The following is a 22,839-nucleotide window of genomic DNA, read 5'->3' as shown; positions in this document are numbered from 1 at the left end:
GCATGAATGCTTTTACTTTGAAAGCCAAAACCGTGCATCCGACGTGCAGCTCTCTCGCGTCCCCACCTTGACGCAGCTTTTTATTTTTTTTTAATAAACTTTATACCTTGACGGAGCTCAGACAGGACGAGTCAGGTGGCGTGACGTCAACCTTAGCAACACCGCGGGCTGGCAGTCCAGGCGAGAGAGAGCTCTGTGATTGTGTTGCAGGAACCCCAGACAGGCAGACAATCTCTGTTCATACGGTTTATTGACCAAAGTCACACACCAGAGGACAAACAGAAGGTACACTGCATGAGAAACATTCAAACAAGAGAGAGAAACGTTTACAAGCCAGAGGAGCTCAGCTGAAGACCTGTCAGTCCTGGACCTGGTGGTGGACAGGGACATGGTGGCGTCAGAAGGAAGCTACAAATAAACTATTCCTCTGCCTAGGGGTGTGGGTGGGCCCTCCATGAGGAGGTACCTCCAGGTGAGACAGCAGAACCAAAATAACTCAAGTCTGGAAATCAGAGTTTCTCCTCAGATCGTGCTGAGGGACGACCAGGAAGACTACAGGAAGTTAAAGTGGGAGCTGGGCTGGATGAGGCAGTGGTTAAAAGATACCAAAAGTGATGAAAACATCTTAATGAAGCGGCTGTTTGAGATGCAGTGCCTAGCAAACAGTAAGAAACACACCTCGCAAATAACCATGCTACTGTTTTCCACAAAAGGACTGTTAGCACAGGGGGGGGCTTTTTATTCACGGCTGCAGGATGCCTAGTTCGGTTAGTTAGATCAGGATTTACACTCATCAGTCTGTCACAAGTATGCACGTCTTCCTCAGAGTGGAAAAGCTGCACCTGTCCTCTCGCTACTTCATGCTTCAGCCTCAAACTGTCACATGTCTGCGTTTCCTCTGGTTTTCGAGCATCATTTGTGTCAGAGAGGCAGCAGTCTGCCACATTCATCTCCACGAGGGTGGAGGTGTGTATTGCCGTAACGTCTGAAAGTATTTCTTCATTACAAAGCTGTGCTGAACTTTAACTTGCCAAATGGTGAATGATTAAGATGCTGCCTTGTACATGGTTACTCGTGTGACCCCAGAGTGTGTGTAGGTGTGTGTGTGTGTGTTGATGTTTTTTGTTGTAGGATCAACAAAGGGCACTCTTTAGGAAGCAAAGCAACTGAGACATTCAAGAACAAGGAAGTGAATTTTCACCAATTTAACTGTGTGTGTGTGTGTGTGTGTGTGTGTGTGTGTGTGTGTGTGTGTGTGTGTGTGTGTGTGTGTGTGTGTGTGTGTGTGTGTGTGTGTGTGTGTGTGTGTGTGTTAATGTGTCGAGGCCCAAAGCTGTGGAGCAGCCCAGCCCAGGATAGAGCTCCCTCATGGGGACGCATCACTGCTGGCTGACCCCCATCTGCTGGTGGTCTGGTCCAGGTTCCCCCTCCATGTCGGCATGGTAGTGCTCAAAACTGTCGTCGTCTATGTCTGGAAGGCCTAACAGCTAAAAAAGAAAAAGAAGTGAAATTAGCCTCGTTATACTTTTTTCTTCTAATGACTTGAATAAAATATATAAACATCACTGGTTAAGTCATTTATATTCTTAATAAAGGAAATCAAATCTTAATGGAAACTTTTACAACCAATTTTCTTTGACTAAGTATAAAAACAGAGGCTTCTCAGTCATTTAAACAATCAGGATCAGCAATATTTTGAGCGGTATTGAAATTATAATTGGAAATAGAATGCTGTATTGTGGCTCTTCAAAATAAGAGCATTTAAAGAGACAATGTGCAGTTTAACCATTGATTTCTGGTAAAATCTATCAAAATGTTAAAAAAAATGTCTAAAATACATGGCAGCGTGTCTGTAGCTGGGCAACACCATATTAGAAGCCATGTTTCCTTCTACAGGAGCCCATGAGGACAAAATGCATTTACTGATTTGTAACAAACGGTTACGAAACTTTAGTCGTTCTTAAATGTTGTTGTCTTCCACATTTACCTTTTCACTTCTTGCCAGTGATGAAAGAGAGTCTGATGTGTGTGTTTTTAGCTAAAGTTTGCACTCCCCAGGGCTTTTTGATCCTAATGAGCATCCCTTGGTAAGATCTTACCCAAACACAAAAATACTGCCTGCTTGCTGCAATTTAGGTATTTACTGCCCCCATCACCAGGAAAAATACACACTGTGTCACACCCTGTCCTGTCTCTCCATGTGGTTCAGCCTGTGTCCCTGTTGATTGCTCCCACCTGCCTCTTGTTTCCCAATCACCCAAGCTCCCAGCCCTCCTGTATTTAAACCCCTCCAGTCCTTTGTCTCTTGTTGCTTCATTGTTTCCATGTCCTGCGTGCGTGAATCATTAAAACCCTTTCAGTTGTCCAGTTTGTCTGCCTGCCTGCTTTCTCCCCTGCATTTGGATCCTCACCTCCGCTCCACTCACCAGCGCACCCTGACAGAATGAAGCAACCCCCAGTTGAAGGACCCAGCGGGGAGATTCTCCCGAGGGAGTACCTGCTCCAGTGGCTCGCTCCAAGCCACCACCCGGCTTCTCCAGCTCCAGCTCCGCCTCGTCGCGGACGACGGCGTCAGCGTGCACCCTCGGCCTTCCTCTCCACCCTCCCAGCGCCTGATGAGAGACCGGATCGAGAGACGCGTTCGGATCACTCCAGTTACGTGGGCACCCGTCTGGCTGTGTGCTCCCCCGGCGTTGGTCCACGGCGTGGGGAGAGACGCCGGGCTGCCCCGCAGTCCTGTGTACCGGGATGGAGTTGTGTGCCCGCCGCTGCCCCTGCTCTGCGCAGCAGTTTGGACAAGCCCCCGGCCAGACCAGCAGTTCCGGCTCCGACCCAATCGGCGCCTCCGTCATCTGCTGAGGGAGGAGCGTTGGCCGCAGCCCAGCTGACTGAGCTCGTCAGTCTCCAGGCGGAGCTTGGCCGGTTCCGCCAGCTCATCAGCTTCCAGGAATCCCGCCTGGACGCTCTATCCTCCTCATCTCAGGACCAGACGAGCGAGCCCGGTGTTCACCCAGCGGAGCTCGCCGATCTGCGGGCTAAGCTGGCCCAGCTCCATTGGACCCTCAGCCTTAAGGAGCGTCAGCTGGACGGTCTGTCCTCCCTGCTTTCACAGTTCTCAGCACCACCTGCTCTGTCGCAGCCAGCTCCAGCAGTGGCCCCGGTGGACGCTCCGCATCCAGTTCCAGCGGTGGTCCCGGAGGTCGCACCGCATCTGGTCCAGCCTGGCCAGGCAGCTCCTCCTGCAGCAGCTCTGCCTCCAGCCCAGAAGCTGATGATACCGGTCCGGAAGCAGGCAGTCCCGGACCAGAAGCAGAAGGTTCGGGCCCAGAAGCAGATGGTTCCGGTTCGGGCCCAGAAGCAGATGGTTCCGGTTCCGGCCCAGAAGCAGACGGTTCTGACCCCGAAGCAGATGGTTCTGGTTCCGGACCAAAAGTCGACGCCTCCGGACCCGAAGCCGACGCCCCCGGACCTGAAGTCGATGGAAGTCGAAGCCCGTTCCTGTCCTGAAGTCGACACTCGTTCCTGTCCTGAAATCGACGCACGTTCCTGTCCTGAAGTCGACGCCCGTGTCTGTCCTGAAGTCGACGCCCGTGTCTGTCCAGAAGTCGACGCCCGTTCCTGTCCAGAAGTCGACGCCCGTTCCTGTCCAGAAGTCGACGCCCGTTCCTGTCCAGAAGTCGACGCCCGTTCCTGTCCAGAAGTCGACGCCCGTTCCTGTCCAGAAGTCGACGCCCGTTCCTGTCCAGAAGTCGACGCCCGTTCCTGTCCAGAAGTCGACGCCCCTGATGACGTCTCCTCTGAAGTCGGCTCGTCCGATGACGTCGCCGCCTCCCAAGTCTGCTCGTCCGACGACGTCGTCGCCTCCCAAGTCTGCTCGTCCGACGACGTCGCCTCCCAAGTCTGCTCGTCCGACGACGTCGCCTCCCAAGTCTGCTCGTCCGACGACGTCGCCTCCCAAGTCTGCTCGTCCGACGACGTCGCCTCCCAAGTCGGCTCGTCTGAAGTCGTCTCGTCTGACGACGTCGCCTCTGAAGTCGCCGCCTCTGAAGTCGGCTCGTCTGACGACGTCGCCTCTGAAGTCTGCTCGTCCGACGACGTCGCCTCCCAAGTCTGCTCGTCCGACGACGTCGCCTCCCAAGTCTGCTCGTCCGACGACGTCGCCTCCCAAGTCTGCTCGTCCGACGACGTCGCCTCCCAAGTCTGCTCGTCCGACGACGTCGCCTCCCAAGTCTGCTCGTCCGACGACGTCGCCTCCCAAGTCTGCTCGTCCGACGACGTCGCCTCCCAAGTCTGCTCGTCTGACGACGTCGCCTCCCAAGTCTGCTCGTCTGAAGTCGGCTCGTCTGAAGTCGTCTCGTCTGACGACGTCGCCTCTGAAGTCGTCTCGTCTGACGACGTCGCCTCTGAAATCGCCGCCTCTGAAGTCGGCTCGTCTGACGACGTCGCCTCTGAAGTCGGCTCGTCTGAAGTCGGCTCGTCTGACGACGTCGCCTCTGAAGTCGCCGCCTCTGAAGTCGGCTCGTCTGACGACGTCGCCTCTGAAGTCGCCGCCTCTGAAGTCGGCTCGTCTGACGACGTCGCCTCTGAAGTCGCCGCCTCTGAAGTCGGCTCGTCTGACGACGTCGCCTCCCAAGTCTGCTCGTCCGACGACGTCGCCTCCCAAGTCTGCTCGTCCGACGACGTCGCCTCCCAAGTCTGCTCGTCCGACGACGTCGCCTCCCAAGTCTGCTCGTCCGACGACGTCGCCTCCCAAGTCTGCTCGTCTGACGACGTCGCCTCCCAAGTCTGCTCGTCTGAAGTCGGCTCGTCTGAAGTCGTCTCGTCTGACGACGTCGCCTCTGAAGTCGTCTCGTCTGACGACGTCGCCTCTGAAATCGCCGCCTCTGAAGTCGGCTCGTCTGACGACGTCGCCTCTGAAGTCGGCTCGTCTGAAGTCGGCTCGTCTGACGACGTCGCCTCTGAAGTCGCCGCCTCTGAAGTCGGCTCGTCTGACGACGTCGCCTCTGAAGTCGCCGCCTCTGAAGTCGGCTCGTCTGACGACGTCGCCTTTGAAGTCGCCGCCTCTGAAGTCGGCTCGTCTGACGACGTCGCCTCTGAAGTCGCCGCCTCTGAAGTCGGCTCGTCCGATGACATCGCCTCTGCAGTCGGCTCGTCCGATAACGTCACCTCCTCCTCCGAAGTCGGGTCGTCTGAAGTTGCCTCGTCTGAGGATGCTCTTTCCAGTCCAGAGGTCGACGCTCTCTCCTGTCCAGAGGTCGACGCTCTCTCCTGTCCAGAGGTCGACGCTCTCTCCTGTCCAGAGGTCGGCGCTCTCTCCTGTCCAGAGGTCGGCGCTCTCTCCTGTCCAGAGGTCGGCGCTCTCTCCTGTCCAGAGGTCGGCGCTCTCTCCTGTCCAGAGGTCGGCGCTCTCTCCTGTCCAGAGGTCGGCGCTCTCTCCTGTCCAGAGGTCGGCGCTCCCTCTAGTCCGACGTCTCCACCGTCTCCAGTGCTAACGGTGGTTCTGGAGGTCATACCGTATCCGGTCCAGCTCTTCTACGAGTCTCCGGTCCAGCCCGTCCAAGGGGCTTTGTCCCCGGCCCAGCCTGCAGAGACTATGTCCCCGGCCCAGCCTGCAGAGACTATGTCCCCGGCCCAGCCTGCAGAGACTCTGTCCCCGCCCCAGTCTACAGAGCTCCTCTGCCATAGACGCCGGCCCCCAGGAGCCCATCGTCGCCTCCTCCGCTGCCCCAGGCGCAGGCCCCCAAGAGCCCGTCGTCGCCTCCTCCTCTGCCCCAGGCGCAGGCCCCCAAGAGCCCATCGTCGCCTCCTCCTCTGCCCCAGGCGCAGGCCCCCAAGAGCCCGTTGTCGCCTCCTCCTCTGCCCCAGGCGCAGGCCCCCAAGAGCCCGTCGTCGTTATTGCCTCCTCTGCCCTGGGTGCAGGCCCCCGGACTCTGCTGGTCCCTGCCTCCTGATCATCGGGCCCTCTGTCCCTTTCGGCCCTCCATCCGGGTCCCCCTCCTCCGGCCCTGTTCTGTGTTCCTGTGGGCTTCTGGAAGCCGCCCTTTTGGGGGGGGGGGGGGGGGGGGGTACTGTCACACCCTGTCCTGTCTCTCCATGTGGTTCAGCCTGTGTCCCTGTTGATTGCTCCCACCTGCCTCTTGTTTCCCAATCACCCAAGCTCCCAGCCCTCCTGTGTTTAAACCCCTCCAGTCCTTTGTCTCTTGTTGCTTCATTGTTTCCATGTCCTGCGTGCGTGAATCATTAAAACCCTTTCAGTTGTCCAGTTTGTCTGCCTGCCTGCTTTCTCCCCTGCATTTGGATCCTCACCTCCGCTCCACTCACCAGCGCACCCTGACACACTGCCACTCTGACACCAGAGTGCACACACAGAAAGTCTGAAGAAATTTTTCACATTCTGTCCCTTAGTTGTACCACCCTTTTTTCATCAACACATCTTGTCTTTAGAGCACAAGGGTTTTAGAAATGACATTTTCTGATTATGCAAATCCAGAGTTCATATTAAAGGAGGCACTGCTTCATGTCAGCAGATGGGTATAAATTACAGGACAAACATTACTTTTGTTATACTACAATGAGAATAAATTATCATAAAACACTTAATGCCAGATTTATTTAGGATTAAAATCTAATAAATGTTTGAAGCATTCAGACATTAGTTTAAAGATGAAGTGAGAAAAATTTTTTCTGAAGTTTATTTTGCCACATTACTTGAAATGCTCTTCTATTCCAAATGTTTTGTCAAAACTGTGAATTTTAACCACCCCGTAAATTTACTAATCCTGTAAAAACCTCATCCAGTCATTGTGACCATCCCCTTCCTAATGAATGGATCATAATCCATCCAACAAACTGCCCTCTGACCGTCTCTCCTCTTTTTGGAATTGTGTATTGTTGGTTCGAAGCAGTTAAATAGTTGTTGGCTCAACATTAGCCTCTAGCCTATTCACCACAGGTGTGGACTTGAGTCATATGACTTGGACTCAAGTCAAACTTGAGTCATTATTTTAATAACTTCTGACTTGACTTGAAAAAATCTATAAAGACTTACGACTTGACACGGACTTGAATGCCAATGACTTGCAACTTGAATGGACTTGCATATGTTAACTTGATGATGACTTAACCATATTTGATATTTTAGATGGTAAATGGTAAATGGCCTGTATTTGATATAGCGCCTTCAAGGCGCTTTACAACACAATCAGTCATTCACCCATTCACACACACATACACACACTGGTGGGGATGAGCTACAATGTAGCCACAGCTGCCCTGGGGTGCACTGACAGAGGCGAGGCTGCCGAGTACTGGCGCCACCGGTCCCTCCGACCACCACCAGCAGGCAATGTGGGTTAAGTGTCTTGCCCAAGGACACAACGACAGCGACAGACTGAGCGGGTCTCCAACCTGCGACCTTCCGATTGCGAGGCGAGCACTTAACTCCTGTGCCACCGTCGCCCCACATTTTAGCACAAAAGTGACAAGACATGGACAAAAATCATAAGTCATTCTTCATTCTGGGTTTGATCTTGTACTGCTAAATGCAGCAGCACAAATAAATGAAGCTTTATTTCTGGTATTTATTTATTATCATTGTCATTAAATTGAAGTTGGACAGATGACTTGATTCTGACTTGAAAATTCAAAGTTAATGAACTGGACTTGACTTGGACTTGGTTGTCTTTGACTTGGACTTGACTTGAGACTTGACTGGAAAGACTTGTGACTTACTTGTGACTTGAAAAGCAGTGACTTGGTCACACCTCTGCTATTTACCCATATTAGAGGAAAACAGAAAGGTGCGGTGGCTTCTTGGGGGTACAAGAAATGACTCCCAGGTCGCTCCTTTTTACTGGCTTTGGTTAGTTCCAAAACACTGCTGTGTTTTGCCGGCTGGTGTCAAATTACAAGTGCCAGCGCTGAAGCTTTAGCTCGTGTAGACTCAGCAACCCTGCAGGCTCACAGATTGTAAACTAAGACTTCGTCCCTCTTTAGCTTTTTGAAAGGAGAAAGACTGACAACGCCCCAGCCAGCTGAAGGAAATCTGTTTTAAAGTATCCTTCCTTCCAACATGATTGAGACATTCACCCCTGCTGCACACTGGAAGCAAAAGCAGCGCGGCAGCGGCATTGCTTCAAATAGGATCCATTATAGTCTATGGAGTGTAACAAACCAGCCGTGGTGACATGGCATGCCGCGCTGCTGAAGATAGGATCGGGTTCTATTTCTTCGTGAGCCGGGTGAGTATTACTTATTAAAGCTACAGTGGAAAATCTTAAAGTATTTTTTCATGCCTCGTTCTAGCATAGCATAGCGATAAATATTTTCCCTCACATTTGTCGTAAAACTTCAGCCAATGAAACGGCTTTGTCCGAACCCAACAATTGGACCATCTTACTGAGCCATTTCACTTTTGCATTTACCTGGCTCTTCCATTCATTACACACTCATGCATTTTGCAGAACAACACCACTGGTGTGAGAGGTTCTCCTTCTCAATAGAGAAGGAGAAACCGCCGGCTGCTACCACTTCAAATTTAGGACAAAGTACCAGAGTGCCTTAAAGGAAAACATTGAAGTCATGAGGATGGGAGTGGACAATAAATTTGTTAATTTTTTCCTTTTCAAACTGTAGCCTGCTTGATGAGCTCGCCCCAGGACTGTACACTGACATCAGCTAATTAAGCTTAATCTTCTACCTGATTGATCGCATTAATAGAAAGACAGAGCTAATGTATAAATAGAGAAGAGCTAACGGGAAACCAGATGCCAATACATAAAAGAGGTGTTTTCTCAGGAGCAACGCCACAGAATGTGTTTAGGCCATAAATGAAAAATAACAGATGATGTACCTCATGCACCAACAGTGTGTTTTGCATTCATTCTGCTAAATTATTGACGATTATTTATTGACTTTTCAGAAACACCGTTACAAGCTGCATCAAAATCGTGTGCTAGAACAGTGGTTCCCAAACTTATTTAGCCACGCACCCCCTTCTATGTCCCGACCATGTTGACGCACCGAGCCCCACATGAGGGCATGGCTATATATGTATGTATATATATATATATATGTTGTGGTTATTAGCCAACAAATAATGTGTAAGCTTTACTTACTCTTTGGATTCATCAATAAAATTCGTAAATATGGAAATATTTACCAATTTATTACCTAATTAGGATATCCGTGGATATGCCTTGGGGCACCACCCCTTTTATAGGGGAAAAATGAATCCAAACCTCTATCAATCTGTCTAAAGTTCGTAAAATTCTTTTAACAAGCAGCGGTCATATTCTATCCAACACAGACAAGTTCACTTGAGACAAAACTTAATTGGCAATAACATTTATTGACTAACATAATCACCTTAGCTCCTTCAAAGCGCTAGCCAATCAATATCAACCAACTGATTTTATTAAACAAACAACAAGCAATGAAACCGTGGAATGATAATGTGAAGTAACAATCTAATCAGACCGGTGGGGTGAGATGGTAATGTGATCCAGCAATGGTGAGGCGGCTTGATGATGCAATCAGGCAGAGATAGCCTGATTACCAAACTGGAGGGAGTTTTTAAAACAAAATGGCGGATTCTTTGTTTGGCTGACCAAAGGATCTAACTGTCACGTTGCGAGGGTGTGGAGATGATGGACCATGTGTGGTGGAGAGTTCCAGGAGGCAGGAATGCAGGCACGGATAAAGTAAAAATGGGTTTAATGACAGGATACGGCAGGAACGAGAACAACACGACAAACAACAATGATCTGACAAAGACTGGAACAAGGAGGGAGGTATAAATACACAGGGAAATCAGGAACACATGGGCAGGTTAACGAGGGACAGGTGAGAACAATATGGATCAATCAGGGCAGGAGAGAGACACAGTCAGGAAGGCAGGGGCAGATCGTGACAGTACCCTCCCCTTAAGGGGCGGATACCAGACACCCACAAGGCCACACAACACAGGAGACTGGGAACACTTGACTCGGGACGGGAACACTTGACTTGGCGGGGACAGGACTCGAAGACTCGACTTGACTGGAAACACTTGACTTGGCGGGGACAGGACTCGAAGACTCGACTTGACTGGAAACACTTGACTTGGCGGGGACAGGACTCGAAGACTTGACTGGATACACTTGACTTGGCGTAAACAAACTGCAGCAGCAGGCGTGGGACCCAGCAGGAACTGCAGCGTGAAGGGCCTGCAGGCATAGACCCTGCAGGCGTGGACCAGGAAGTGGGACGAGACAGCAGGAGTGACGCGAGGGAACCAGGAGCGGTAGCAGGTACTCGACCACAGTTCTGAGCAGGTGCACACCGTAACTCAACAGGATCCACAGGCAGGCTCGGGTGAAGGGAAGCAGACCACGGAGCAGGAAGACCAGCCCTACCACCCCGGAGAATGATAGCGTGCGTAGAGGGTTTTACCTCCATCAAAACTCCAGGAAACGGCAGCTTCTGTAAAAAAACAGGATGGGGCAGAACAGCAGGAGAGGAGAAAAGACCTTGACCACCCCGGAAACTGATAGGATGCGCCAGGATCACCCAGAGGGCTCGACCACCCCGAGAACAGGTAGGATGCGCCGAGAAACACAACTCCGGGCCGGAATCTCCCTCCGCTGAAAAGAGGAAAAAAAGAAAAAAGAATCCTCCAAAAAACAGGTGTTAGCTCACCACAGGTCCAGGTTTGGTCAGATCATTCTGTCACGTTGCGAGGGTGTGGAGATGATGGACTATGTGTGGTGGAGAGTTCCAGGAGGCAGGAATGCAGGCACGGATAAAGTAAAAATGGGTTTAATGACAGGATACGGCAGAAACGAGAACAACACGGCAAACAACAATGATCTGACAAAGACTGGCACAAGGAGGGAGGTATAAATACACAGGGAAATCAGGAACACATGGGCAGGTCAACGAGGGACAGGTGAGAACAATATGGATCAATCAGGGCAGGAGAGAGACACAGTCAGGAAGGCAGGGGCAGATCGTGACACTAACTGTGTGTGTGTGTGTGGAATTTAGCTTGTCTTCCCAAACACGCACAATCAGTGGCGGTGTGAGCAAACGTTCACAGTAAACTTAATCAAAACACTTCAAATCGCTTCACAAAGATCAAGAAAAAAAACAACAGATCAGTCAAAAAGGCAAATCACATGTCTAAACAGTCTGTCAGCCTGGCCACAGCATAAACAAACTTAGATATTAAACCATAAAAGAAACGGAGCTTACTTCGAGATGTCCGTCGGCGCTTTTGGTACGGAAGAGAGAGACCGTCTGTTAATTTAAAGCAGTCACGTGGTCGACCGCTTGTTTCGGACTATTAAAGAAGCGGGAGAGAGAGAGAGAGAGAGAGAGAGAGAGAGAGAGAGAGAAAAAAAATCTTGAATGAACAAACACGAGGCGTCCCTCTGTGTCCGGGGCTGAGCCGATCAGATGGCGTTGTTCCGTTGATCTCAGCAGCTAGGCCTCATGCACGCGCTGTCCGGAGCGGTAGGAGCAGAAGCGGGGGTTCTCCTTACACCAGATGAACTGGACGGGAAGAGGGCGAGTTCCGCTTTGCGCCTCGGCTTTATAGACTGGTCCAGTGGGCGGTCCCCGTAGCGGCCGGTATCCACTGGCCAGTCAGACCTGGCATCTCGTGATGACATCATCAAGCTGCTGCCGGCTGCAGAGGATCATGGGACATGGAGTCCCTGCTGGCGCTGATATCAATATGCTTATTGTCTATGCTTCAGGGTGTAGATGCACAGTCCTTTGGAGAAACCCAGGTAGCACATAAACAATGCAATTTAATGGGTTTCTTAAAGCAGGAACGTTTAACCTGTGGCCAGAGCTCTCTCCTTCCTTCTGCTCTGCGTAAACCTGAACTGGTCACCTACTTGTGCGTAATCAAATGTCTATAGGGGAAAATATGGAAAATCTATAGCCATGAGGTTCACTTTTGCCTCAGACCGACTTATTGCTGTTTTATGGTGTGGCTGAATCTGCGATCTGCTGCCATACTGGAATAACAAATGCTGCTGTAACATGATTTGTAGTCAGGTTCATGAGGAGTCACTGGCTGCAGCGGACCCGACTTTAATACGTCATCCCAAAATAGAAGCTAATATCTTAATTTGATCTTGAATGAAAAATGTTGTTATAAAACCTCTTAAAAGTTTTTATCACAGAGGAGGCAGCGCTCATTTCTGCCTTCAGTCTGACGGCACAGCGCAATGCCGGAGTTTGCGCAGCGTGCGTTTGTTGAATCAGTATGTGTGTGTGTGTGTGTGTGTGTGTGTGTGTGTGTGTGTGTGTGTGTGTGTGTGTGTGTGTGTGTGTGTGTGTGTGTGTGTGTGTGTGTGCGCGCGCGGCACAGCTCCATGAGCCGCTCCAGTCACCGCGTCTCGTTATTGGCGCTATTTAAACCAATGTTGTAAAATTTCTTCTGCCCAGCCAAGATGTGCTCACATGTGCACCTGTGAGCCGTGGTTCCGCTGGAACGCGTGTGACCTCTGACAGACGCACTCTGACCTTCAGATCTTCAGCGTGCTGTTAATAGCCTGACACGTTTAGAATGCTGTCCCACAGTCAGTGAGCTACTATAATAATATAATAATGCTAAAATGCTCAGATGGGAATCATTTCTTGATTTATTTTGTTACATCCACAATGTTCTGTGTGTGAGGTTTACAATGTCAGAACACCTGCATGAGACAGGTGTTAATTACAATCTGCCAGAATCACTCACCACCTTCAGATTCCTCCAACATGTTAAAAATGATCAAATACTAAACATATCTTGCTGTTGGCAGCGTGTGCAGGTCAGAGCGCTGAAGCTCGGAGCGCATTATTATTATGAAGCTAGGGCACATGCAGAGGACACACGCACACACACAAGCAAAATATACTTGTTTTCAATTACATTTATTGGGCCCACTTACTTTTTCTTAGGCCCACCCACAAATGAGTTTCTGGCTACATTAATGGTGACATATGACAGACTTCTCTGAGCTCCGCAGCCATTACACTTTTCACCTCGCGCACCCCCTAGCGGCAGCTCTCGCACCCCCAGGGGTGCGCGCACCACACTTAGGGAATCCCTGTGCTAGAAGTTTTAAAAGGATTACCAAAATAAGAGCACACATGCAAAGTGGAATGTGACAAAGAAGACAAAGATGTAAAAAGGGAATCAAATCTACCGACAAAAAAAAAAAACATTAGCTTAATTTGTTTTTGTAAAAAAAAATTTGTCTTTTCGAATTTGAAGATCAAAAATGTACTTACAATTTCAACTAGTATTGCTTTGGTTTCTTTTTTTTTCTTTTAAAATTAAACGTTGTGGCTCTGTTTTAGCTCCATAAACATGTAGCCTGACCTGCCAGTCTCCTCCTCTGTTTAATTCTGAACAGAGAAAGGGTCTGGGAACTCTCCTATTCAAATAACCCCACCCCCTGAGAATTCTAACAGAGCCAATCAGCGCTGAGTAGCGTACGTCATACACCACAACACTGAGTTTGTCATAAACATGGCGGCTGAAGCGGAGTTCGCTGAGGCTCTTTCCTCTGTTCTAAATGACTTGGACGTGTCTTTGAAACCACAAGTAGAAATGCTAAAAGCCTTTCTTCTAAAGAAAGATGCTTGCGCTGTCGCTAGACACCATTTTTGACTACAGCTAAAAAAAACTACAGCGTTGCGCGGTACAGTCAGCATTTCCGTCTTTTTTCTGATTGGTTATTTTTGAGTTGGCTAGTCCCGCCCCTCATGTGCCTCTCTGCCTGTGAGTAACCAGACTCTTTCTCTGTGCAGAATTACACAGAGGACGAGTCTGGCAGGCCGGGCTAATAAATGTGACCTGTAGAGAGGAATTGTTTGTAAGCTCATAAACAATGATGCATTTCTAATTACTTAATTAATTCCATAAGATTGTATAGTTGTATTAATGTTACCAGAAAACATATAGTTGCTAAGCTTTATTTATAACAGATAAGTCATATGTAAGGGAGAACGTGTGTGTCGTAGGGTGGGACATATTTGCAGCATAGTGATACTATTTCACACAACATTTTTGTTAATATTTCAGCAATTGTTTAAGTTTAAAAACCCTTTTTTGTTAACTCTGAGCTGCAGACATGAAGCTCTAATTAAATGTTGGTGATAAACTGTTAGCCAGCATGCAGCTTCAGTTCAAATGAAGCTGTTCATAACAGGCTGTAGCCCTGCTGAGCTAATGAGCTAGCAATATATTGCAATTATCAGAACCTTTTTTCTGCAGATATGTAAACATTTAAATATAAGTTATGCTTGCAAAATAACGAGGAAAGCCATTGATATTCAAAAGATGACCAGTAACAGTTTTATCTCCCAAAAGGCCCGTTATTTTTGCTCTGAGTGTTGAAGGCACAGGTGAGATAACAAGGGCTGCATTCCACTTCAGCAGCTGCACAGGCTGTCTTGTAAAAATCATTTTAAATGGAATGCAGCTCCTTGTTAACACACACAACCATTCCTTAAACTTTCAAGATCAGACAGATCGCCAGCCTACAGAAACCTATGTTTAGTGGTGTGTTTTGGTTGTGACCGAGCAGCCTGAATGTTTTAGGGCAGAAACAAGTTCAGAAGCAGCGATAAAAGCAGCATGTCGCTCTCAGAGCCATGTGTGTCCTTACAGGCCTGAAGGACGTGAAGACCTTCTCCAGCACCTCCAGCAGAGTCTTCTTCCCACAGGAGGATATGTAGTCCTGGGCCAGCTGCAGAAAGGGGAGGCAGTCCTCGCTCTCACTCCACACATGCTACACACACAGACACACACACACACACAGATTAATTACATGTTTTAACTGACTGCAGACATACAGGAAATAACTATTTAGAGAGTTCACAACATTTAAACTCAGATCATGATCTAAAATTTACTTTCTATCTTTCTTTTTTTCCGACTTGCCAATCAGTGCAGGCTTGCATTAGCGGTAGCTTGACCTATTGTTAGCAGTAGTTCATCCTAGCGTTAGCACTACTTTGGCCTAGCATTAGCAGTAGTTTGGCCTAGCGTTAGCACTAGTTCGGCCTAGCGTTAGCAGTAGCTTGGCCTAGCGTTAGCACTAGTTTGGCCTAGTGTTAGCAATAGCTTGGCCTAGCATTAGCACTAGTTCGGCCTAGCATTAGCAGTAGCTTGGCCTTGTGTTAGCACTATTTTGGCCTAGCGTTAGCATTACCTTGGCCTAGCGTTAGCACTAGTTCAGCCTAGCGTTAACAGTAGCTTGGCCTAGAATTAGCAGTAGTTTGGCCTAGCATTAGTACTAATTCAGCCTAGCATTAGCAGCTTGGCCTAGCATTAGCAGTAGCTTGGCCTAGTGTTAGCAGTAACTTGGCCTAGCGTTAGCAGTAGCTTGGCCTAGTGGTAGCAGTAACTGGGCTAGCGTTAGCAGGGACCTAACAGCCCGTAACAAAGGGCCTGGTACCCCATACTCCTGGAGTTATCCAATCCAGTGGAACTGCCCCCTATGTCCATGCAATATTGCAGAGACACGTCAACCAACACAACCCCACAACATCCAGAGCCTTAAGGAACTCTGGGCGGATGTCATCCACATGTGGTGCCCTGCCACCGAGGAGCTTTCTAACCACTTCAGTGACCTCAGCACACCAGTGATTAGAGAGCCCAAACCAAAATCCCCAAACTCTGCTTCCTCACTGGAAGATTGAGGAGGTCTTTGAAGTTCTCCACCCACCAATCCACATCGTCCCAAGACGAGATCAGCAGAACATCTTCCCCCTATAAAGAGCATTGGTAGTGCACTGGTTTCCCCTCCTGAGACGCCGGATGGTGGACCAGAATCTCCTCATGCTCTTTGTCAGCACAAGGAGCTCTGGAGAAGGATAAATGGAAATCAGAAGCAACATTTATGGTCTGATTCAATACAACTTCCTCCAGTGCTTGTCTGAAGCATTTACAGGAACTGTATGAGATTGTTTCTGGAGTAATGCCACTTACTTTACACTGCTCTGGTTAAAGTCTAAAGGCCCGTCTGGTGTGTTATTTATCTAAAACTACCTAAAATTCCAATACTAAAGAGCTCTGTAGTCACTTAAAAACTAAATTTATAATCTTAAACAAAATTGTAACTTTTTTGTATATATGGTGACATTTTCTATCTTTCTGTTTCATTTTAATATTGTATTTTTACTGGTTTTATCTTGTTTATTATGTAAGCTGGAGTCTGTAATGAAGTTTATCAGTTAAATGTTGCTAAGAGTAGAAAGTCAAGTCTGAAACAGCCACTGTGCAAAATCTGTAAATTGTACTGATGATCACAGACGAAGGTTTCTACGTGTCTAAAGTGTTTTATGAAAGATAAACGTTTAGTTAAATAGGCCTTCCAGGTTGAACGATAAAGTCCTTAGCTCAGGTGTAAGAATAAAGAGGATTAGGCTCAGGAAGAGTCTATTCTGGAAGAATTTCAGTGGAAACAATCTATGTTGCTTTTTTAATCGTCGGCATTTTTAATGGTCTCCATTGTTGTCCAGTCCTTAATGACCCCATCCTGCATGTTTTAGATGTTCATTTACTCTGATATAGCAGATTTGAATTAGGCGTGGAGAAGGAAAACATCTAAAACATGCAGGATAGAGGCCTCTAAAGATCCGGATTAGACACCACATATAGGATATGTTTAAAAAACAGCCATCTTTGTAAATTAATGTCTTTTTTCTTCTGTACATCAGAATGGTATGATGTGACAGCAAGCGCTTGCCCACAGTGACAACTTTTGAGTCGAATCCAAAACCACGGGTTTAATATCTGGATGTGTCGTCTAAAAAAGACTTAAAAGTGGCTCTGAGACTTAGAACTGAAGCAATAATTGATATTCCAGCAGCCATCGGAGGAATGCACATCAACTCATTTCATACCAGAGTTATAGGTTAAAAAATAAAAATGCTGTCAGCAGTCAGAGTTTTTGTTATGAATGACTTCCAGCTGCAAATGTCAGGAATAACGTTTCCCCTGTTATGATTAAACTCATGCAGATTTAGCTTTTGTTTCCGAGCAGCTGTGGAAACCTCTTGCTTTAGAGCTGCCCTGTGGAGCCAGACGAGGCTTCAAACACAACGGAGGCTCAGCCTGTGTGACATAATATGTTATTGACTGAACAGCCGCCCAGACTCCTGGGTCATCTCCATCTGCCCCCGCCCCGTTGGCCCATGAGCTCTAGGATGGGGCAAAGAGGGGGAGGAGAGTGGGTCTGGCCTCTGGGGCTTGAGCGCCGCATCACATGGCTACAGGGTGAAGTGACTCTTTGAAAGCTGTTGGTGCATCCTTTCAAATGTGTTTATAAATCTCATCATACATTATTAAAAAGATTTACAAACCTTATTATTAAATGTGCAAAAACAAGTTAAAATCTGTATATGCTTGTTCAAATGTGGTTGTGTTAATAGTTTGAATGGATCCAAGGCAGGATACATCAGTGTTGCTGTGGCAACCAAAACTCAAAGCAGACCAATATGATCCATGATCTGTGTAAAAACAAAAAATTATATGTAAATAGAAAAAACACCTAAAACAGTCACTTAATGCTTTTTTATTCTTGTGAATTAATGTGTAGAAAACAGCTTCACTATAAGATTGAATTTGATTTTATGAACACAGGAGTGACACGAGGGGCGAAGAATCAATTGAATCCTCTGATTGTTGCTGTAACTTTAATTTAAGGCTAGTTTTGGTGACTTCGTGGTCATTTGTTGGAATTCTGTTAGTCTGAGACCTTAAACCAGATATCTCATGGTGTCCTCACTGCAGAGAGGAAAGAAAACAACATAATCTCTAAATTGAAAAAAGTGGGTGTGAACCCAAGATGAAATGACATCATAGCCCCCCCCCCCAACCCCCTTCCTACATTCATCTCCGAAAAAACCGGAACTCCACCTCCATCCCAACCTCGACACACCTACAAGAACACCAACACACACATACGCGTGCGCGCGCGCACACACAAGCACACACGCACTGAAGTAAAAGGCCTGCAGATGAAGCCCACTCACAAAGCTGTCGGTACCACCAGGACACAGGACGTAGAAGGAAACGCCGGGCTCTGCGTAAAAGTCCAGCCGCCTCTCGTCGTTCTCCTCCGCAAATATGAGGTCGAACGGGTTCCCGGAGCACCACTTCTCCGCTGCCTCCACCAGATGCTTGAACTCCATCCTGTGTGGGTCTCGGTGCTGTGTCCGTGGCTCCGGAGATCGATCGCTATCTCTTTTGCCGTCAGGGCGATTGATGCTCAAGACGCAAACAGCAGCAGCAGCAGCAGCATCAGCATCAGCACCGCATCTCCTCCCAGAGCATCCTCTGCATGGCCCACTAAAGATTACTGCTGCTTATGCGTGGAGCCGACCGGGAGCTGGTGCTCGTCCGTCCTCAAAGCCCCATTCCTCTCTTCCTCCCCGCGTTATGAAATCAGCCTGTCGGTCGCATATATGCAGACGCAGGAGGACGCTGGAAAAACAACGCGATGACGAACAGCAAGGCCGGGCAGCCGTCCATTTGTGAGGGGCTGCGTCCAACTTCTTCCTGTCAGCATCATCATTTAACCTGGAGTCAGGCAGACCGAGAACTGATGCAATGTCATTTTAATGGAAAATGCATATTTAACAAAAAAATCTATATATATTTTTTTGACAAGTAAAGTTCTCTTTTTTGCAAATGCACACTTCCTAAATAGCCTAGACAGGGAACTCCTACCAAAAGTGATAAAAAGAAGTCATTAAAGTATATTTGCATCAAAGTAACAAATAATATGCACATGTGCACACACACACACACACACACACACACACACACACACACACACACACACACACACACACACACACACACACACTATTTAGTTATTCAAGGACCTCTGTTAGGTTAAGCTAAGTTCGGTCCTGTCTTTCATTGAACAAAAACAAAACAGTTTCGATGAAAAAAACAACATAAAACTGGAGCGGTCCAATATGATCTTGGGGGTAGTAGATTTTGACCTTGCGCAAGAGCTCAAGTACCTGCATCCGACACAATCTTTTAAAAAATACATATAACTCATAGCGAACAATCAAATTCAATGTGCAAAACTTCAAACATATAAGACCATCAATGACAATCAACTCAGCTAAAATGTTTCTACACTCTGTGATATCTTCTCATATAGATTATTGCCTCACAACCTGGTCACTCTCTGGTCACATACTCTTAAAACCGATAGAAATGCTATTAAAAAAGTTTATAAAAATTCTTGATCATTTCACCAGTGTACTATTCTGGAAAAATCCAATATGCTCAATTTTAAAAATGTTTAAATAGCTGCTTAATCTACAAAGTACTGCATGGACTAGCCCCACATTCACTTGCTACATACATCAAACTAAGAACTGATGAAGGGTTTGGCACCAGAGCCTCCCCTAGAGGAGATCTGGAGATTCCCTACAGAAAAACAACCATCATGTGATAACAACCTTACAACAGATAAAGACTACATCGTGTTGACGGGTTATAAAGAGAGAAAAAGAGCAACAAGTTTCAAGAATAAAGTGACAGTAAAATTTTGGCGCATTCTGAACCCCATAATAGTATTTTCAAAAAGCACCTTAAACAGTACCTTAAAGTCCCCAGTCATGTACGCACCTTTACTAATCTTTATTGTTGAAATGTAATTTGTTTTCATTTCTGTAATGTGATTGTTGTTTTAGAATTGTAAATTGTCAGTACCGTAAATCCTCTAATACAGGCCCGGGCCTGTATTTGAATCAAGCTCCAGGCCTTTATTGGAAGGAGGACCAGAATTAGAGGCAGGCCTCAATTTCTATTTGAGCAAAATGAACTAATGGTTCGCTGGAGTTTTTGACAATTAAAATTGCGCCCACATTTTCAAAGTTAAACTAATTTCTTTTAACAACGGTAGTTTCTGCTTCAGTCCTCTCCCCCCTCCCCCTGCGCAGCGGCCGCAAACTCACTGATGCGCCTGCAGCCTCTCAGAGTTCCTGCTGCTCTAAACATTAAAATAATGATTTCATTTTCTGTTCCTCACTTCTGATTACCTTCTATGGTGTCTGTTTGTTGCAACCACCAGGTACAAAAACTAACTTGTTTTTATTTGACTATTTTTCTGTCCTGCCTGTTTATTATCTTCCTGCATCTCCTCTCAATCCTAAAGAAAAACCGCTACCTGGGTTCATTTATATTCACCTTATGAGCAGGGGCGGCGTTAGGCCCGGCTACTTGGGCTGAAGCCCCGGATCTTTCATGATAAGCCCCGGATCTAAATCGCGGAAGTAACATGCAGTACCAAAGTCCAACAGAGAGGGCGCAGCTGGCAGTAGTTTGTATACAGCCTGCCTGAGCCTCCACCACTGAAGAAGAAGCCCTTCAGCAGCTGGCTTCTTCTACACTCTAAACACATGAGTGAAGATGGACATAAGGACGTTTTTTAGACCAAAAGTACGGCGACAGAACCCCAGCTCTGATGAGACTGGTGTTGACTCAGGTTTGTGAGTCTTATTTGTAAATATTTGTTGTGCTGCTGGTTTGCCTAAAGTTTGCTTACTATCAGGTAAAGTTGATGGAGAAAGAAAGGGAATATTTACTATCATCTCACACTAAACACTAACAGGAACAATACTCTGCCCTGAAAATGCTTAATATGTAGCTTCAGATTAAAAATTATGTGGTACAAGATATATGATGTTGACTAGTGCGTGTCACGTGTGCGCGCGCGCGTGTGTGTTAAGCCCCGGATCTTCTTCAGTCCTAAATCCGCCTCTGCTTATGAGTTACCTTTGAACGCAGTTCTAAAAGATCTACCGACCGCAAAAACAGCAGAGTGCTCACCGGCAGTATCAGTTAGGTGCGTCACCGAGGACAAAGCAGGTGATGCGCCCCGATCCGCAGCAGCGAAACGCATCAGGCACAAATAAAAGAATAAAAGACAGAAAACATAAAAGGAAATGAGCCGACATGAACAATCGCGTGTTAAATTAGTTTTTGAGGTGGCGACACCTGATTTGATAATGTTACTGTGGCCGTGCTCAGGACGCAGATGTCTGGAGTGCGTCAACAATCAGAGCTTTGCATGCGCAAGCTGGTTAAGGTTAGGATGGGGGTGAGGGGAAGGTTAAATTGCAAGAGGGTAACCGTCACAATTTGGGTAGGTCAGGTTTTTCACTCAAATTTCAATTCAAAGGCTAGAGGAGTGGCCATTCTCATCAATAAGAAAGTTCAATTCTCTTCGACCAATGTTATCGCTGATGGGAACGGTAGATACATAATTGTTGCTGGCACCCTAATGCAGAAAAAGGTTTTGTTGGTAAACGTATTTGCCCCGAATTTTGATGATGCTGAATTCGCTAATAGATTGCTGAGTAACATCCCCTTTCTGAATACACATTTGCTTATTTTTGGTGGTGATCTGAATTGTGTTTTTGTTCCAAGCTTGGATCGTTCTGGTCCTCGTAATTTGACTCCATCATCTATGTCTAAAACATTTTCAGATTTTATGAAACAGAATGATCTTGTTGATCCATGGAGACTTCGCAATCCTACAATCAAAAAATTTTCGTTTTTCTCCCAGGTCCACCAATCTTATTCCAGGATTGATTATTTTTTCATCGATAGAACTCTCAATTCATGTGTTACTAACTCCGACTATTCTGGTATTGTAATATCTGATCACTCTCCTCTGCTATTAGATGTTCAACTCTCTACATATAAACGTAGTCCTCCTCTTTGGAGATTTAATTCTCTGCTTTTGGCTGATAAAGAATGTTGTGAATTTATTTCAAGCTCTATTGAGGAGTTCTTGTTCTTCAATCGGGATGATTCTGTTTAATATTCTCTGCTGTGGGAGACTCTTAAATGCTATTTGAGAGGTCAAATTATTTCTTATTCTGTCTGTGCTAATAAAAAGATTAATGCCAGGCTCAAAGAACTTACGGTGGCAGTTAGTAACTTTGATCAAATTTATGCACTGAATCCTTCTCCAGAATTACTCAAGCAGCGCCTTGATTTGCAAGCCGAATTTGATCTTATGTCAACCAAAGAGGCTGAGCACTTATTACTACACAGTCGTGGCTCATATTATGAATACGGAGACAAGGCTAATCGCTTGTTGGCGCATCAGTTACGACGTCAGGCCTCTTCACGTGTGATACCTGGTATTAAAAACTCTTACGACAATATTACTACAGATCCGTTGGAAATTAATTCTACCTTTAAAGCATTTTACTCTTTGTTGTACAAGTCAGAATTTCCCACGGATAAAGCTAAAATGAATGAATTTCTTCAGTCTCTTTCAAACCCTGTTATTGGTACTGATAAGGCCGGGCAACTGGACTCCCCACTATCTGCTGATGAAGTATTAAAAGCTATTACAGCTATGCAGTCTAATAAAGCCCCAGGCCCAGATGGGTTTCCTATTGAATTTTATAAAACATTTATTGGTAAACTGGCACCTTTGCTTTTGTCTGTGTTTAATGAGTCCTTGGAATCAGGTTCATTACCTCCTACTTTCACGCAGGCCACCATAGCGCTCCTTCTCAAAAATGACAAGGACCCAACTTCCTGTGATTCTTACAGGCCATTATCTCTGCTTAATGCCGATGCAAAGGTATTGGCTAAAGTAATTGCGTCTCGCCTTGAGGATGTGCTTCCTCAAATTATCTCCGAAGAGCAGAACGGCTTTATAAAGGGACGGCAATTATTTTTTAATACCCGTACACTCTTTAACGTTATTTACTCAAAGCATCTATCTCAACTTCCTGAACTTGTGATTTCTTTAGATGCTGAAAAGGCTTTCGATAGGGTGGAGTGGGAATATTTGTTTGCAG

At 46.9% G+C, this 22,839-nt stretch overlaps 1 protein-coding gene across 1 annotated transcript; it reads right to left on the bottom strand.

Annotated features, from left to right (window-relative positions):
* Positions 1 to 1,209: 1,209 nt before the first annotated feature.
* Positions 1,210 to 18,321, bottom strand: mturn (maturin, neural progenitor differentiation regulator homolog (Xenopus)). Its single transcript, XM_015955692.3, has 3 exons — positions 18,025 to 18,321; positions 14,652 to 14,774; positions 1,210 to 1,487 (listed from the first exon to the last, which is right to left on the bottom strand). Exons 1-3 carry the CDS (start codon positions 18,181 to 18,183, stop codon positions 1,380 to 1,382), a joined length of 390 nt encoding a protein of 129 aa, XP_015811178.1. The 5' UTR covers positions 18,184 to 18,321; the 3' UTR covers positions 1,210 to 1,379.
* Between the last annotated feature and the right edge of the window lie 4,518 nt (positions 18,322 to 22,839).

Source organism: Nothobranchius furzeri, chromosome 11, assembly GCF_043380555.1.
Source record: "Nothobranchius furzeri strain GRZ-AD chromosome 11, NfurGRZ-RIMD1, whole genome shotgun sequence".
Lineage (NCBI taxonomy): Eukaryota > Metazoa > Chordata > Actinopteri > Cyprinodontiformes > Nothobranchiidae > Nothobranchius > Nothobranchius furzeri.
Note: the sequence above shows the minus strand (reverse complement) of the source record. Positions and strands in the feature narration are given on the sequence as shown.